The sequence below is a fragment of the Monodon monoceros genome, unplaced genomic scaffold, assembly GCF_005190385.1.
Source record: "Monodon monoceros isolate NGI ecotype Baffin Bay Population unplaced genomic scaffold, NGI_Narwhal_1 Super_Scaffold_18, whole genome shotgun sequence".
NCBI lineage: Eukaryota > Metazoa > Chordata > Mammalia > Artiodactyla > Monodontidae > Monodon > Monodon monoceros.
In genome coordinates this window covers 1,274,108-1,290,387 of record NW_021703774.1, presented here as the reverse complement: position 1 = coordinate 1,290,387, position 16,280 = coordinate 1,274,108, and the positions used below count along the sequence as shown (strand labels likewise).

The 16,280-nt window shown below is 64.4% G+C and overlaps 1 protein-coding gene across 4 annotated transcripts; it reads right to left on the bottom strand.

Annotated features, from left to right (window-relative positions):
* Positions 1-2,343: 2,343 nt before the first annotated feature.
* On the bottom strand, positions 2,344-15,622 carry LAD1 (ladinin 1). Of its 4 annotated transcripts, none has more exons than XM_029227133.1 (10): positions 15,500-15,622; positions 8,488-8,625; positions 6,594-7,398; positions 6,038-6,142; positions 5,217-5,260; positions 4,063-4,135; positions 3,840-3,977; positions 3,483-3,569; positions 3,117-3,188; positions 2,344-2,829 (listed from the first exon to the last, which is right to left on the bottom strand). In XM_029227133.1, the coding sequence occupies exons 2-10, from the start codon at positions 8,541-8,543 to the stop codon at positions 2,824-2,826; spliced, it is 1,386 nt and encodes a 461-aa protein (XP_029082966.1). In that variant the 5' UTR covers positions 8,544-8,625; positions 15,500-15,622; the 3' UTR covers positions 2,344-2,823. The 4 variants fall into 4 exon arrangements, with proteins under 4 accessions (XP_029082966.1, XP_029082964.1, XP_029082965.1 ...); XM_029227131.1 differs by lacking the exon at positions 15,500-15,622 and adding an exon at positions 15,370-15,493; XM_029227132.1 differs by lacking the exon at positions 15,500-15,622 and adding an exon at positions 15,370-15,493 and having other exon boundaries at positions 4,063-4,132.
* Between the last annotated feature and the right edge of the window lie 658 nt (positions 15,623-16,280).

The window sequence follows — 16,280 nt, the reverse complement described above, 5'->3', positions numbered from 1 at the left end:
CCTGCACATACGTGGCTGCCTTGGGAGCCACATGCCGCTTCCACCACCGACGCCCTTGAAAGGGTCCTCCCCGTGCCCCGCCCCCACTCTGCCATCAGACTTGCCGCGTCACTCAGCTGAAACTGTCCTTCCATGGTCCCCGGTGGCCTCTGAGCCCAGTGGTCTGATTCCCCACCTCCAGGCTCAATCCCTGCCATGTGGCCCTTTACACTGCCAGCAGATCCGGGGCGGGGCAGGCTGAAGCCACAAGCCTGCTGCCGGCTTCCCGGGGGTCAGGGAGGAACAGTGAGTGCAGCCAAGCTGTCGGGAAAGAGGGGGGACGCCCCATCCCCCGCTCTCCTGGTGCAGCCCACCAGGACCTTAGCCTCGCCTTGTGTCCTGGCCTGGAATCCCCTGGAATTTAGGAATCGCTTTTCCTAAGTCCTCCCTTAACCTGAGCTACTTCAGTGGGTTCCTTGTGAGCTCAACAATCCTTCAAGTGGGACGTAATTTGCTTGCACGGATGCCTGGGACAGAGATCTGGCCACCTGAATCCCCACGGGGAAAACCTGGTAGGTTCTTGGCATCCGCGGACTAACTGTGTGAGGCTCTCAGTAAGTGTCCTAAGGTGGGAATTTGACTCGGACCGTGGGCGGCAGTCGCTCAGCCGGTGAGTCTAGCCACCCTCCAGCCACCACATCCGACCTGCCGTGGACGCCCCGTCCCTGCAAACAGATGTAACGTCCCCTCCTCGTGCTAATGGTAGAGGGGAACGAAGAGAAAACAGATGGTGCTTGGCCAGAATTTTACTGATGCTGGTATGGTGCTTGCACATTTGAGGACCCGCAGGAGGAGAGGCTGCTTGTGAGGTCCCGGGTCTCCGGGCAGGAAGGCAGGCAGGCAGGGCCCGGAGTGTGGGTGGGAGGGTGGGGGCCTGTTCTGTCCCTGGAGGGAGTGGGCTGTCACCTCCTCGAGGGGCCTCCCCCCACCTTGTCGCCCAGTCACCCCCAGGCTGCACACTCTGTCCTCACACTGTCGCCAGCTGAAATCATCCTGGGCGTGCGTCCATCCCCCGATAAGGGTGCGTGCAGGGTCCTCGTGTGCGGGGTGCACGAGTGCAAGGGTGCAGGAGTCGTGGGGTGCTGTCCCCCACACCCTGCCCGGCAGTCAGCCCTTGATGGGCACCCCAGTGCGCGGGTGCGGGCACCAAGGGCTCCACCCCCGAGGGCAACAGCTACCGGACACCCAGATCCCCAGGACCAAGCAGAGCCCCTCGGCCCGCTCTCGGGTCTCCATGCTGGAGGGAGGGTTTAGAGGACAGTTGTGCTGGACAAATTCACCTGCTGGGACTTTCCCAAGTTTAGAACGAGAGCATTCAAAAAACTGCAGGTCGCCTGTCTGAACCCCGAGCTCCTGGCAGGGCCCACCTGGCAGGGCCCGCGTCTCTGGGCAGTGTTTGCCCCACCCCCGGCTTCGTCCTGGACTCGAGTTGGTAGCGGGTGCGGGCGTCCCAGGCAGGCCATCCAGGTCCTGCTGCCCCCCGGCTCCGGGCAGGCACAGGGCCGGCCACAGGAAGCCCACCAGCGGGAGGCAGGCCAGCCTGGGGTCACGGACAGAGCCCCGAGGGCCTCCTGTGCCCTGGACCCCAGGATGCAAGACAGGAGCCTCACTCAGAATCACAGAGGCTGGACAAGGCTGGCGTGTCTGCCCCACAGGCTGGGGGGCCTGGTGACCCTTCCAGCTGTGCTCTGAGGAGCCCTGGGGTTTCCCAGGTGGGCCTGGGTCGGGGGTAGAGGGGGCGTGGGCTCTGCACCTGTGTTCCCGCAGCTGGCTCCGGGGCACTTGGGAACAGAGTTCTAATTTAGTTCTAACGATTAAAAGAAAATACATACACGTGTGTGTGTACGTACACACACACACACACACACACACACACACACACACGTACGCTTGTGTGCACACATACCCGCACACGTCTACCTTTATCACTACAGCACAAAGGGCTTTGACAGGCACCAGGCTTTCTGAGTTTGCTTTGGCCTAGATTCTCAGCTGGCCCGGTGTCCGCCAGGTCCACAGGAGCCATGACGTTAGAGGAACAGAGGAACGGATTTGGGGGTCGTGTGTGTTGGGATGTGACTGCAGGCCTGGCACTGTTTGTGGCACTTCTGCCCCCCCTCAAGTCACCATGCTAGACAACTGGGTAGCAACCCCCTTAAACATGAGGACAAGTGATGAGGGCAACGCCTCCCCCCTGCACGCCCCCAGCCAAACAGCCCTCCCCGCACACTGCGGAAGGTCCCCATTAACAGCAAAGCCTCCGGGAAGCGTTTTTAAAGTATTATCAGTCACTTACACCTGAGAGTGAACGAGTTTATCACCTCTTTCCTGAGAACAGCGGGAGGCGAGCACACGATGGCTTGGCCAGAGCAGCAGGTGGGGGTGTGAGGGAGAACAAAGCAGGGGACGGGCCCGGGAAGACAGTGCGATGCTTCCAGCCTGGCCGAAGTGGATGGACCGGCCTCTGAGAGGTACACGGAGACACCTGCTGGGCTCAGACCAGGCAGGGACCCGGGGCTTCTTGCAGGACGGTGCCCCTGTCCCTGGAAAGGGCCAGCAGGAAAAGCCGTCTCCGGACAGGACGCCGAGGCCTGAGGTGCGGACGAGAGTCGTGCTGTGCCTAGGCCGGCGCTGCGGCCCAGGATCTGCTGTGCCCACAGCAGGACAAGGGGCCAGGCACACCTGCCCCAGAGGCTGGGCAGAGAAGGAGCTGGCTGAGTGCCCCCGACGTTCCTGGTCCCAGGTCCAAGGCAGAAAGGGAGCGGGGTAATGAGACAAGGCTTCTCACACCTACGGGGCAAAGGGCTATTAGCACAAGACGGGTTCCTAGGGCTGGACAGGAAGCACCCCTTTCCCCAAGCCCCGCGCCCACACTGGGCCAGAGGCCCCAGATCTGCTGGCTGAGGGGGGTAGGGGCTCGCACAGCTGTGGGGAAGCGAAGCCAGAGGAGGGTGCAGCCAGCCCTCCCCAGGTTGCGACAACCCAGCCTGAGAACGGGGCTGTGCAAACACAGGCCAGTCGGTGTGCGTGGCGCTGGGCGTGTGGCGTCTCCGCAGGGCGGCCACCCCTGCCCTCACCTTGGCATCCAGGGAGTCCACTTTCTTCCTCCACCGGATCCTCCTGGCGGCTGCCGACTCTTTCTGCACCTCCTGGTTGCAGGCATCAGGGCGGAGACCAGAGGCTCAGGCTTATGGCACAGGGGTCCCCAGACCCCTCCCCCTCCCGAGGGAGGACCCCAGACCCCTCTCCCTCCCGAGGGAGGACCCCAGACCCCTCCCCCTCCCGAGGGAGGACCCCAGACCCTCCTCCTCTCTGCCTTCCGGCCCGCAGGCTTATCCAACGCCGTTCCCACGCCCAGAATACGTCCACTACTTTTGGGGCTGCCCCTCCTCTGGCAGGTCATTCTGCCACGAAAGGGCCCGTGGTGAGGCCTCAGGAGGTACCTGCGGGTCCCCATCTCCTGACTCCTGCGTCTTGCTGATCCACAGGTTGAGCCTCGATGTCACAACCCCCGAGAGCCGCAAGTTCTCCTGAAAAGAGAGCTTCCGTGTCGGGGTCGGGTGGGCATCTCCAGAGGCCTACACCTTGCCCACACCCATCCAGCCCAGGGCGCCGGGCCCGACCCCCCTCACTGGGGCTGTGCGCACAGCCAGGGGGACGGGGGCTCACGAGTGGCAGGGAACTCAAGTCAGCGGCAGGTTCTCCCAAACTGACGCATGAAGACGCAGAGCTGTCTGGCACTGCCCAGGCCAGGGGCCGGGATTTGCAGACACCCAGCCTCATCGGCCTGAGCCACTCACCTTCCGGCTGGAGGCTGCTCCTTCCCGGCCCTGACCCACCAGCTCCTTCTCAAAGAGGTGGCGCTTGCTGGCGACGTCCACGGGAGCCACCAAGAACTCAGCGCGGGAGGGGCCCGGAGACCTGACTGACTCTGATCTCTGAGAGCAGAGCACAAGCCGTTGAGCCTTGAGGGTGGGCGCCGACCACGCCCACCACGCAGGGCAGGTGCCCGGCCCCACCCACCTGTACAGCTGTGTGGTATCTCTCCAGCTTCTGGCCCAGTGTGAAGGAGCTGGCTGGGATCCTCATGCTGCTGCTGTGGGACGGAAAGGTAGGACAAGACAAGCCAGGTGAGACCCCCCGCCCCAAGGGAGACCAGGCCTGCGCCCACCCCCAGTGCTTCGGCAAAGAGAATGTGGCCTCAGTCACCGAGTGAGGCCATAATGACTTGACCAAGGTGACGATCTACAGACTCCGGGGACCCCCCTGCCCTCCCTAGAAACAGTCCATTCAGCAGGACACCAGCCACCAGGTTGCCCCACCCCCGACCAAGCCCAACCTGTCCTCAGGCCACCGGACGAGCGTACAAGACTCATGACCTGGCGGTGCCTGCCCTCCTGACACCACGCCGAGGAGCCGGCCAACCGGACACCGTGTGGGTCATACTCCATGCCTTTCCTCGTGCTGTCCCCTCGATTCAAAGCTTCCTTCTGCTGGGAAATCTCCCTCTAGTTCAAGTCCTTTCAGATGCCAATCGCTCCGGGACAGAGTCCCCAGCTCTCGAGGGCCGAGCTCCCGCAGCCATGAGGGGCTCCAGCCGTCAGTTCCCATGCCCATCCCGGCGCCTCCGTGCTGTGGGGCTCTTGCACATTTCATGTCTGATGTGAGCTGCTCGAGGGCAGCAGCATGTCTCATCCACCCTGTGCCCCAGCACCCATCCCCACCCCCAGTCCTCGCCCAGCACTGTTGCCCTAGAGGTAGTCTGGGGGCAGACGGACGCAATGCATGAGCATGAAACTCCCAACGCATGAGCACAGCTACTCTTCAGACCCCATTTGTTGTTGTTGTTGTTTTTTAGAAAAACACACAGTCCTCCAGCTGCTTGCATGGACGCTGTGGGCGGAGGCAGGGGTAGGGGGAGGTGGAAGCGCTCGTCAAGCTTGCAGAGTCCCAGGCGCCCGCGCCCCTGCTGAAGCGGCTTCATCCCTTCCTGCACTGGTCAGTCTCCCTCCGCACCCCTGTGCCTCAGGACAGCCCCGCCCAAGCCCCGCCTCCTCCAAGCAGCTCCCCCCATCCCTTCCCTTGCGCCACATCTCGGGCCTCAGTCCCTCCTGCTAACCCTGCAGCACAAGCAGGACAGAGCAGACGGGAGAGGACAGAGCCTCCGGGCCCCTGACCTGCGGGTTAAGGATGCCTCTGAGTGGTCTCTCCGGGGGCTCATCTGAAACGAGAAGGAAGGTGCCCATGAGTGGGGTCAGCCGCGGCCTCCTCAAGGGAGGGCTCAGCTGTCAGAACACATCCCCCTCCTGGGGCCTCCCACCCACCTCCGTTCAACCCCCAGTCCAACCCCCATTAAAGGGTCTGGGACATGGCCCCACCCACCAGGCCGGGTCAGCAGCCCCTCCTTGACGCCCCCAGGTCTTCTTGGGGCAGCTGCAACCACCTGCTTCCTGCCTGCTTCCCCACCGCCCCGAGCCCCGTAGGGCAGGGGCAGGGACAGGCACCGGCCGGCAGCAGGTCTCCTGCCTCTCCCCAGGGCCTGGCACAGCGCGCGGACAGTCAAAAAGTGAGTGAGTGACCCAGTAAACAGAGAAACCAGGAGTAAATTCTGGCGTAAAGCGACAGGACCAGCCCCGGTCCACGTGATTTGTACTCCTGGGGCAAGGCAGGGCGGCGGGCACCGGGACAGCCCATGGCTCCCACCCACCTGCCCTCCTGGAGGAGGGGCTCTCCCCGCAGTCCACCTGCGCCGCCCTCCTGCAGGCTAGCTGTGCCCACCACCTGGGGCTGCTGGGTCTCGTCCACACCAGCCTCCAGCCATTAACCGGTGCTTCACTTGATCCAACCCCATCTGCTCTCGGCCACCCTCGGGCACCCAAAGGCCCTGTGCCTGCGTACAACGTCCCTGGTGTCTAACCCAGGGCCCTGGGCCGTAACGGGGGCTGCTTTCCTCGGCATGCCCTCCAGCGGATGGGAGACAAAGGGACCCGGGCCTCACCCGAAAGGAGATGGTCCTGGGGCTGGAGCGCTTCAGGGAGCTGCTGTAGGTGGCCTGGGTGGGCGAGGGTGTGTCCGCCTCGTCCTCCTTGCTGGGGATTTTCATCTGGATGGAGAAGAGGGAGTATCACACGGAAGGCCAGGGCACCCCAATCCCGAGCTGCCACGGGGGCACCACTGGCCTGGCCCATCCCAGGAGCTGCAGGGGGAAGCAGGTAGCAAGACAGTCCCGTGCCTCCTGTCCCTCTGCTGTGGGGATGGCGGACCCAGTCCCGGGGCCAGGCCACCAGGCAGGGCTTTCCAGGGGGACTTCTAGAAGGATCTGAGGCTTCCCACGGGTCCATGAGGGCCTGCAGTCTGGGCCCTGGCTGAGGATGTGGTATGGGGCACCAGGTGCTCCCCACTGCACAGCTGATGCCCCCGCCCCCGGGTCTGCTATCCTGACCGTGGTGGAGCAGGTAGGGAGAGGGAACTGCCGAGGCCGGCCCAGAGGCGGGAGGACAGGACTAGAAGGGAGGGCGGAGGGCGGGGGCCGGGAAGGCAGGGGCACCGCCAACCTGGAGAGTGATGGGTGGGAGGTGGCAAGTCCCAGCCGGACGCTCTGCCCCCTGCCCCCACAGCCCCGCCGAGGACGGGGGCTCCTGCTTGGGGCCGGCCCTCCCCTGCCCCTTGGGGGTGGACGGGCTCTGCGCAGAGGCTGGCAGCTCCTGGGCCCGGGGCTGCCCTGGGGCCGCCGCCCTCGCTGGGGCCAGCCGTGTCTCAGGGGCCAGGGTCTTCTCAAAGACTGCTGCTTTCTCAGACGTCAGTCTCTTTTCTGAGTCCGACGTCTTCCCTGGGGACGGCAGCTTCTCCAAGACACTTGTTTTTTCCAGAACCAACGTCTTTCCCGAGATGGTTCTTTTCTCCAACACTGCAATCTTCTGGGACACAGACACTTTCTCAGGGCTGGCAGTCTTCCCGGAGGTGGAGACTTCCTTGGAGTCCAGGCTCTTTTCGGGCGCTAATGTCTTCTCTGGGGCAGAGGGCTTCTCTGAGCCCCCCTTCCTGCTGCATCCCGGCTCCCTGCCCACCAAGCTCTCCTCCTCCCGGACCCAGGAGCTCCGCTGCTCCCGGCTCAGTCTCCGGCGAAGCAGCAGCCCCAGCTCCTTCTCGGGCGCTGGGGGCAGCTGCCCGGCCTGCCCAGTGCCCGCGCCATCCTCCTCCTCTTTGTCCAGCTGCTCCCGGACGGGGGCCTGTGCGACCTCCGCCTCCCGCTGCCTCTGCCTCCGCTCCTGCCGTGCCCTGAGGACGGCCCACACGTCCTCACCGCTGGAGTCTAGGGGTGGTCGGGGGGAGACCTCCATTTCCTCCACGCTCGGCAGTCTGAGTCGAAAGATGGGAGATGGGGCGGGAGACAGAGTCAGAGGCCGGCAGAGGTGGGAGAGACCCTGGGATGCCCTCCGACCCAGTGAAGATGCCTCTGGGGCCACGTGGGAGGGGCAAGGAAGGAAGGCCGAGGCCCCCGCCGGAACCACCATCGCTTAAATCAGGAACCCTTTTATCTGCTTTACGCATCGGGCTTCTAAGGTATCCTTTGAACAAAGCACATGATACTTTTCAAAGAAACTCATAAACCCCTGAAAGGTGTGACCATTCCATGCTCAGCCCCAATCAACAAAGACCTCATCTGTGCCAGGCCCCGCCCCTTGCGGCTTAGATCAGGACCAGAGACAGCCAGGGAGCTGGCACAGGTCACACAGCTAATGGGCGGTGGAGCTGGGAGTAGAACCCAGGCCTCTGACATTCCTCCCGGCCCCTGTCAGCCCCCTCCTCTGGGGGACCCAGGGGAACAAGGGCAACATGAGAGGCCCTCAGCCTCCAGCAAAGGAGCCTCTTCCGTCCCCACCACCTGCTCGCCGTGCGACTTGGAGCAGGTTAGCAGGTTAGTTCACTGTCTGAGCCTGTTTCCCAGACTGCAGACTGGGCTTGTTCGGAGGCGAGAGGAGACTCATGGCAGGTGTGGGCGCCGTCCTGACAGACAGGAGCATCCAGTGAACAAGGCCCTTCTCCGCCTTCCCCTCTCGACCCTCAGATCTGGTGGCCAGACCGGCCCCCGCGCTCCTGCGGTCAGAGGCTGACCACGGAGGGTCCGGGTTAGAGGGAGGCAGCCGGCTTGAATGCAGAGAGTTGGCCCGGGGGCCCGACAGATGTGGACGACACCCGCGGCCCCCACTCTCCAGGTGGACAACCCGTGTGCTCTCTGACCAGCTTCTCCACCTGTGAGACGTGTTAGGACCCTCCCTCTCGGGAGCCTGGAAGGACTGAGCTACGCTCACAAAACGTCCAGCAAAGGCTGCGCGTCTCATGAGCACTGGCCTCACTGGCTGTCCTGGTGAGGGTGGGACCCACGGAAGTCCAGCCTGGTTCCCGCCCATCATCCGGGACCAGGACACCGCCTCCCCACCCCCGCACCTCTCTGGGGCCGCCGCGTCTCCATCCTGGGCCGGCTGGGCCACCTCGTCGTCCATGGTGGAGCTCAGGCTCCGGTGTCGCCGCCGCCGTTCCCTCTCCTGTTCCTCTTTGTCCTCCAGGGTCCACTGCCTGGCCAGGCTATGGGGGGACAGGGGTCAGTGCAGCCCACATGGCCCGCCACCCCAGCCTGTGCAGCAACCCCCCCAGGGGGGCGCTGGGCTGGACTCCACCCCGGACGCCCGAGGTGGATGGGGGCCCCTGCTCCGGGGCGCGCAGGGATGTGGGAGGGCAGGTGCAGCTCTGCCTGAAGGAGGTGGGTGAACCTGACAAGCTGCCCTCTCTCTCTGGTCCGGGGACTTAGATGACATCCCTCAGTGGACAATCGCAGAGAAACGACCTCAGCTACACAGCTCCCCGTGGGACTTCTCGGCTCTCCAGAGGGGGAGACTCCCCACTGAGACCGGTTACAGCCGGGGAGGGCCCGGCATCACTCCCTTCACCTCTCAGGAGCCCCGGCAGCCTCTTTGGCTCCCGAGAACCAGCTCTCGGGTGCCGGGGGCAGGGGCCACACCCTGCTTTTGGTTCCTGTATCACAGGGCCTACCAGCCACCCATCCCCGCCTTCAATCACACAGCCACCTAACCTCCTGTCCCTGCAAACAGCCCTCCCCCATCACCTCCACCGCCCTGCCCACCCGCCCCCCCCAACCCATCCCCACCCTCCATCCCAACCAAAGAGCAAATATCCCCAAGGAACTGTGCTGGGCCGGCGCCCCGTCGGAAACTACGGCTTCACAGACCAGGGCAGGGCCCCTGCCTCGGAGACACCTGCCAAACACTGAGAAAGACAAGTGTGTCCACCAGTAGCCCCCCAGCTCTGCGCAGGGAGGGAAGGGTTACCAGGGCCGCAGCGTCAGCAGAGGCCCCAGCAGAGCCTGAACGTGGGCTGGATCTCAGGAAGGGGGACAGGCCAGGGCCGGGAGAAACCCGAGGCCCAGGCAGAAGGGAGGGACGAGCAAGCCTGGTGGTCAGAGGTGGGGGCTTGCAGGGCAGGGAGGCCGTGCTTCACCCAGAGCCGCAGGAGAAGCTTAGGCCATGAGGGCTGGGAGTGGCCCCCCAGTGCTGTCTGGGGCACCGGTCAGGAGGGCCTCTGCTTGGCCCTCCTGCCCGCGGGCAGGTCCCTTCCTTGCCTCCGTTTTCCTCCCCAAGAGGAGCACCCACACGACGGCCCTGATCTTTTATTCCAAGTCCAGCATCACATCTGCTGATCTGATCGTCACTAAGCTCACACGTTTTGAGCACTGTCTACAGGCAGGCAGGTTCCGGGGACTGGGAAGGAGCCCGACGGGGTTCTGCCCTTTGGGGCGCGTGCCAGGTGGGGGAGTCAGACAGGGAGCAAGGAGCCCACCCGTGAACAAAACGTCAGGAAGAGACGGAGGACGAGAGAAGGCACCTGGAGGGGAGAGGGCCCCAAGGACCAGAGGGGCTGGGTCTGGTGGCAGCGTTCCAGGGTGAGGGGGTAGCACAGCACAGGCCTCGGCCGGATGGCTGTGCTCAGGGGCCGGGAGAGAGCGTGGGTTTATTCCAGGGTGTGGGAAGACACTGGACAGTTTCACACCGAGGGGGACATGGTAAGACTTATTATGGTCACTATTTTAAACCTCTCCAGCTGCTGTATGGTGACGGGACTGCAGAAGGCGGAGGAGAGGGACTGGGCCGGGGGTGGGGGTGGGGGGCCCTTGCCAGGGCGCGAGCTACGGTGATGTTACCTGGGGTGGTGACAGTGAGACGGGAAAAGTGATGGATTCGGGACACATTTTGAAGACAGAGCCAACTGGGTTTGCCGATGGGCTGGATGGGGATGAGGGGCGAGGAAATGAGAAAAATCAAGGAAAACTAGATTTTCTGGCCTGAGCAGTTCCTGGTGCCTGCTCTTAGAAGGCTGGGGACCATCAGGGAGGAAGGGGTTTGGCGAGATGTCCGCGGGAGGAAACCCGGGAGGAGCTGAGCTGGAGAGGAGCCAGCCCTGTCCACACCGCTGGAAGGGCAAGACCACCAGGAGGCAGTGTTGAGCACAGAGGCTTCCGGACCCTTAGAAAGAGCCCGACTGGACAAGTAAGGGGAGAAGGGGACCCGAGAAAGAGGAGCTGGTGACGGCCGGCAACTCTGCTGAGAAGGTTTAACGAGAAGAAAAGCCACCAAGATGAGACGGTACCTGGAGGAGGACGTGGACACCAAGATTGCTGTCTTAATTGAGGTGTCATTTACGTACAATAAACACACAGATCTTAAGTCATGTTTTCTTTTTCAAGATGGGCAAATGAGGCAGAGCGGAGAGGGTATGAAAGGTTTGAAAAGAAAGTGTGAAGAGGTTGTCCTGCAGGGAGAGAAAAGACCACAGGACGGGGCGCATCCACCACGGCACCCGGAACGCACAGGCGCCACCAAATGTGGAACCGAGTGCAAGCGTCAACCTCAGAGGGCAGGGCGTTCCTCCTCCCTGGTTGGGGGGGGGGGGTCCACCAGATCTCTGCCTTAATAAGCAAGAGCGCAAAGGGGGAGCAAATCCTAGGCACCCCCGAACGGCAATCTGCCCAATCGCCCCAGGCAACCTTCCAGAACCGCCCAAGTCTGGTGTCAGGGTAGCTCTTGGTGAAAACCTCAGTTCCTCCTGCTCCTCAGGTCTGTACTCCACCTGCGTGGGGATGGGGCAGGGCTCCAATCTAGGACCCACGGCCTTGACCACGGGGTTTAAACCAGATTCCCCAAGGCCTCCGTGATCATTCATTCATTCAATCACTCACTCACTCCACGGGAACCCATGGTTCCTTCCGGCCAGGCCCCAATGCCCCACCCCTTCCTCGCTGCCCGGGTCCAGATGAGAAAGGTCCACTTCAGCTGGCTTTCCTCTGGACCCACCGAACTGAGTGCACAGTCTGGGGTCAGCTGTGCCCTGCAAAGCTGAGGGACCCCACTGCCCCGAGGGAGACCGGCCCACCGAGCGGGGGCACCTCCCCCGACAGGCGCATCCGGGCTGGAGCCCCCAGGATTCCTTGGGCCTGAGCACAGGCTGCTCAGCCCTCAGGGGAGCCACCTGTTTGTTTGTGGGACCTGGGACAAGTCAGTGTGTGATCTGTCAGAGCCTGGTCTCGGGAAGCGACTCACCCCAGGCAAGTCCTCGCCCTGAGGGTCTCGGGGCCCATCCTCGAGTGACCCCCAGCTTTGCCCCAAGACCCCGCCGCTCACCCAGGTGACGTGGTCACACCTCACCCCCACCCCAGGAGAAACGTTATCTCCACCAAGCAAAGAGCTCCTCCTCTAAAGAGGAGAAAATGGGGAGGAGAGGGCAGGAGGGGTGAAGGCCAGGCTTCCAGGCGGCTCCACAGGAGCCCCAGGAATAAACAAAGAGCAACTAAGGGCTTCATTCAGGAGCAAACAAGTATTTGTTGACTACGGTGACTAACCAATCAATAAATAAAGGCAGAAGCGCGGGCTCTGACATGTGCTCACACGACACTGGGCGCTGCTCCCAGCGGCTCCCAGATACCTCTGATAAGAGGCCCCCGGCAACCCTGAGGGACGGGCGGGTCACCCCCATTCTGCAGGTGAGGACTCTGAGGCTCATGGGGGTCAATAACATTCCCAGGACAGGCCAGCCAGTAAAAGAAGGAACGAAGCTTCCAACATAGGCTAGCCTCTTAGCACAAGGTTAAAGGCCGGGAAGGATGCCCTGCCACCTTCTCGGGAGCCCAGCAGCTGAAGAGGCAGGGGGGGCAAGGGGTGTCCGGGAGGGCCTCGGAAGGTGTGGGACCCTCCAGCCCAGCGCAGGCCTGAGCTCGTGGCGCAGCCTGGGGAAGCAGGGTTGAGGAAACTCGGGCGCCAGGGCCAGGCCAGGGTGGACCGTGTAGGTCCCGCACCCCAGGGAGTCCCAGCCACTGTCACCAACTGATGCCGCAGCCCTGGGCGGCCGTCCCGCCACCAGCTCCCTCTCAACAGCCCTTTCCTCCACCTCCTGGCCCTCCTCTGGGGACACTCATCCCTCTCTTTGCCTCCAGGTAGGACTGCTAGCCACCCTACTCCGGACCTCACCGGCTCCATTCTTAGGGCAAGGGACCGCCTTCTCCCTTAACTAGCTCTGGAAGACCTTCTGCCCTGCTGCTCAGGCCAGAGCTGGCTCTGCTCCCTCCCAAGGGCCACTCTTCCTGAGCTCTATCCTCGCAGGGGTAGAGCAGGGGTGTAAGTGCTGGCAGCTTTACCAGGAGAACCGTTCTTTCCCCAATTGAATCGCACATAGGAGCCCATTATACGACAGACCAAGGCTCAGCTGCCCTGGTTAAAGCAGGGGAAGGGTGTGAAGGCTGCCCCAGAGCATTCTGTGGAAGCCTGGGGCTCAAAGAGCAAGGATTTGCAGAACTTGGAAGGAGAAAAGGGAGCTCAGGCCTGGCACCGGGCTGAGAGACGCAGCTCTGATTAGCCGCGTGACCTTGGGCCAGTCTGCAGCCCCTGAGGGGGGACAGGCCTTCCACGCGACGAGGGGCCACGCTGGGTGGTCCATGAGGTCCCTTCTAGCCCTGCTGGTCTAGGGAGAGGTGTCAGGGAGAACTGAGCAGCTCGGGAGGTGGCAGGGCTGCTCAAGACCCAGGCAGGGGGATGATTAATTTCCCCCCCCCACCGGCCTCGCTGCTCCAGACCCACCCCTGGGCCCCCGCCGACGAGCCCGCCCAGCCTCACCCTCACCAGGCCAGCCCAGGGAGGAGAGGGCAAGGCTGCTGACCAGGGCACCCGGCCAGGCAGCTCACCACTGCCCCGCCCCGGGGCTAGAGCGTCTGAATTTCTACTCGCCAAGGACGGGCAGCAGGCTGGCCCTCAGCTGCCCACCTTGGCCCCGTCTGGGGCCACGCTCCTCGCGCCCTCCTCAGCGCCCCCCCAAACCCGACCCCAGGACGGCCCGGGAGGCTCCGTTGACAGTGACTCACGGCCCTTCCCTCCTGCCAGCTGAGGCTTGTTCGCCAGGGAGCAGTAGGGCGGGAGGGTCCTCGGCTCCAGCTGCCTCAGGGGCGAGCGTTGGCCACAGCTGTGTCTGCCCACAGGGCTGGGGAGGGCCAGGGGGCGGGGCCGGGGCTGGTCCCCGGGGCTTCCCGCTGCCTGGCGATCGCCTCCCCCAACCCCGGCCCCCCCTGCAGCCACGGGAGACTGGGGCCATCTGAGCAGGGGACCAGCTAAGACCAGACCCTGCTCGCACTTTAAAAGTTCCAGCGCCCCACTGCCACCTGGCGCACACCCTGACACACACCCGGGCATGTCTCAGACACAAAGTCACACACATCCCAGCAGACCGGGGGCTCCTGACTCAGCCATGTCTGCTTTGTGTTTGGTTTTTTTTTGTTGTTGTTGTTTTTTGCGGTACGCGGGCCTCTCACTGTTGTGGCCTCTCCCGTTGCGGAGCACAGGCTCCGGACGCGCAGGCTCAGCGGCCATGGCTCACGGGCCCAGCCGCTCCGCGGCATGTGGGATCTTCCCGGACCAGGGCACAAACCCGTGTCCCCTGCATCGGCAGGCGGACTCTCAACCACTGCGCCACCAGGGAAGCCCTGCTTTGTGTTTTTAGCCCAACGCCCTGCGCTGTGGTCTTCAATGGACATCCAAATGGACTCAGACTCCCAAGGCCCAAACTCGGCAACGTCAGAACATACCATCCACCCAGACGTGTCCACACTACACACCCCAACAGACAGGCCCCGCCTGGAAGCAGAGGCGCTCCCACGTCAACACCGGCACCGTGACCCACAGCAGAGTCCGAGACCTTGACCCCCAGCTCCACCCGCAGTACAGACCCTCCCTGGGTGTGTCCAGCCTCTGAGGCGGCCGGGCCCCTGTCTAGGGCACCGAGCTCCTCCTTTCTTGGGGCGTATCCTTCCCCTCTCTAGACCCCGCGGGCCCCTCTGCAGCGCGGTGACTGGGCAACTGTGCTTCAGAGCAGTGAGGTCTGAGGGTCTGGGAGGCCCCCGGCCCTGGAGAAGCTCTGGAGCCCTTGGGAAGGGGGTGGGGAGAGCCAGAGGCCTTGCTGGGGAAGGCCTGGGAGGTGCTGCTCCGTGCCTATAAAGGCAGCCTGGGCCTCCACCCACACGCCCACCTGACAGGGGTCGGCTTCTACCCACTAGAACCTTCCGGGCTCCCATCTACTACGTGGGCCTCAGTCTCCTGAGGGGGCAGTGTGTGTGGGGGGGGTCGCAGGTGAAGATGCTCATGGAAGCACCTCTGGGGGGAGGTGCAGGGTGGCCCCAAGGGGTTCAGGGGTCACCAACCACATGAGGGGGGCTGCCTTCCGGACACGCCCCCAGGCTTCTCTGACCCTGACAGATGTCCCGCAGGCAGGGATACGACACCCAGTGCCCAGGCCCTGGGGAGGATAAGCTCACAAATAAAGGCTGAAGCCCAGAGGGGGGCAGAAGCTGTGGTGAGGTCACCCAGCCCAGACCCCACCCCGAAACGCCACGCTCGGAACGCGAGCCTCATCAGTGGGAGGGCATCTGTCCCCCCTACCCAGCCCCCTGTGCTGTTCACCAACGCTCCCCGGTGGTGCTGCCCCGCTCCTGGCACGGCGCCCCCTGCTCCTCCCCGGGCGGGGCCCCTCAAACTCTCTACAGAGAAACGCGGGCCGTCAGGGGGGCTTCTCGGGAAATGAGGCTGGGCCATAACTCCAGAACGCTTCCCCAGTGCCCCGAACCGGCCTCTAGGGGCCGGCAGCCCACCCCAGGCACCCTGCTTGTGCCTCAGCTCCCAAGGGGAGGAAGGAGGCGGTGGGGCAGGCGGAACACCTGCGAGCTGCCAGGTGTGGCCCCGACTCTGTGGCCCCCAGGGGCGGCCAGGCCCCCGGGCTCACCTGGACAGCGTGGCCCAGTTCTTCCTGCTGACTGACATGCCGCCGGAGCCCGGGCGCCCGCCGCGTGCGTCGTGTCCGCTCGGCGCCTCCCCGCGCGCAACCCGCCCTCCGCCGGCGCAGGTAGGCTCACCTGGCCTCTTATCCACCCCCGGCCTGCGTCCCGCGCAGCCGCGCACCGCCTGCTGCCCCGGATTGGCCTGTGGGTAGGCGCGTCGCAGAAGGAGCCGCCCCGGTCCCCGCCCCGGCCACCCGGCCGCGCGCCCAGGACGGGCCGCCGCACCTATGCTCCGACGGACGGACGGGTGGACGAGAGCCCGGGCCGCGCGGGGCGGTGCGGGGCGGGGCGGGGGTGGGGACTTCCTGCTCGGGACCTGTCCGACCAGCCCGCCCGGCCGCTCCCTCCCGCAAGTGCCGCGGCCCGGGGCCGGGGCCCGGGGACGGACCCGCTCTCCGCCCGCCAACCGGCTCGGCCCCGAGAATCCTAGACGGGAGGCGGGCGGGTAGGTGGGAGCCGGCGCGCGTCTGAGGTCTGGAGAGCCCTCCCGGCCCTGCGCTCCGGCCCGCCGCTCCGAGACCCCGGGAGAGCGCGGGGCGCGCTTCCTCTGCGCCGCGCGCAAAACCGCAGGCACGCCCGGGGCAAAGCCCACCCCTCCCGAAAGGAGAGCCTGGGTTCCATTCTGCACACCCTGGAGTGCCTCCGGCTCTGAAAAAGCCAAGACGTCGGAGGCGTCTCCTCGCAGGCTGGTCTGGACTTTGGGCTGGAGGGGCTGGGTGTGGAACCAGGCGGGGGAAGCTCGGCTTTCCCCGGAAGGGAGCAGTGGACAGGGAACTAGCAGTGGAGTTTTGGAGCAAGTGAGGCACCACCTGGCTCCCTTTAAGTGCGCATCCGGCTGCCGGTGCCACTCGCGCTG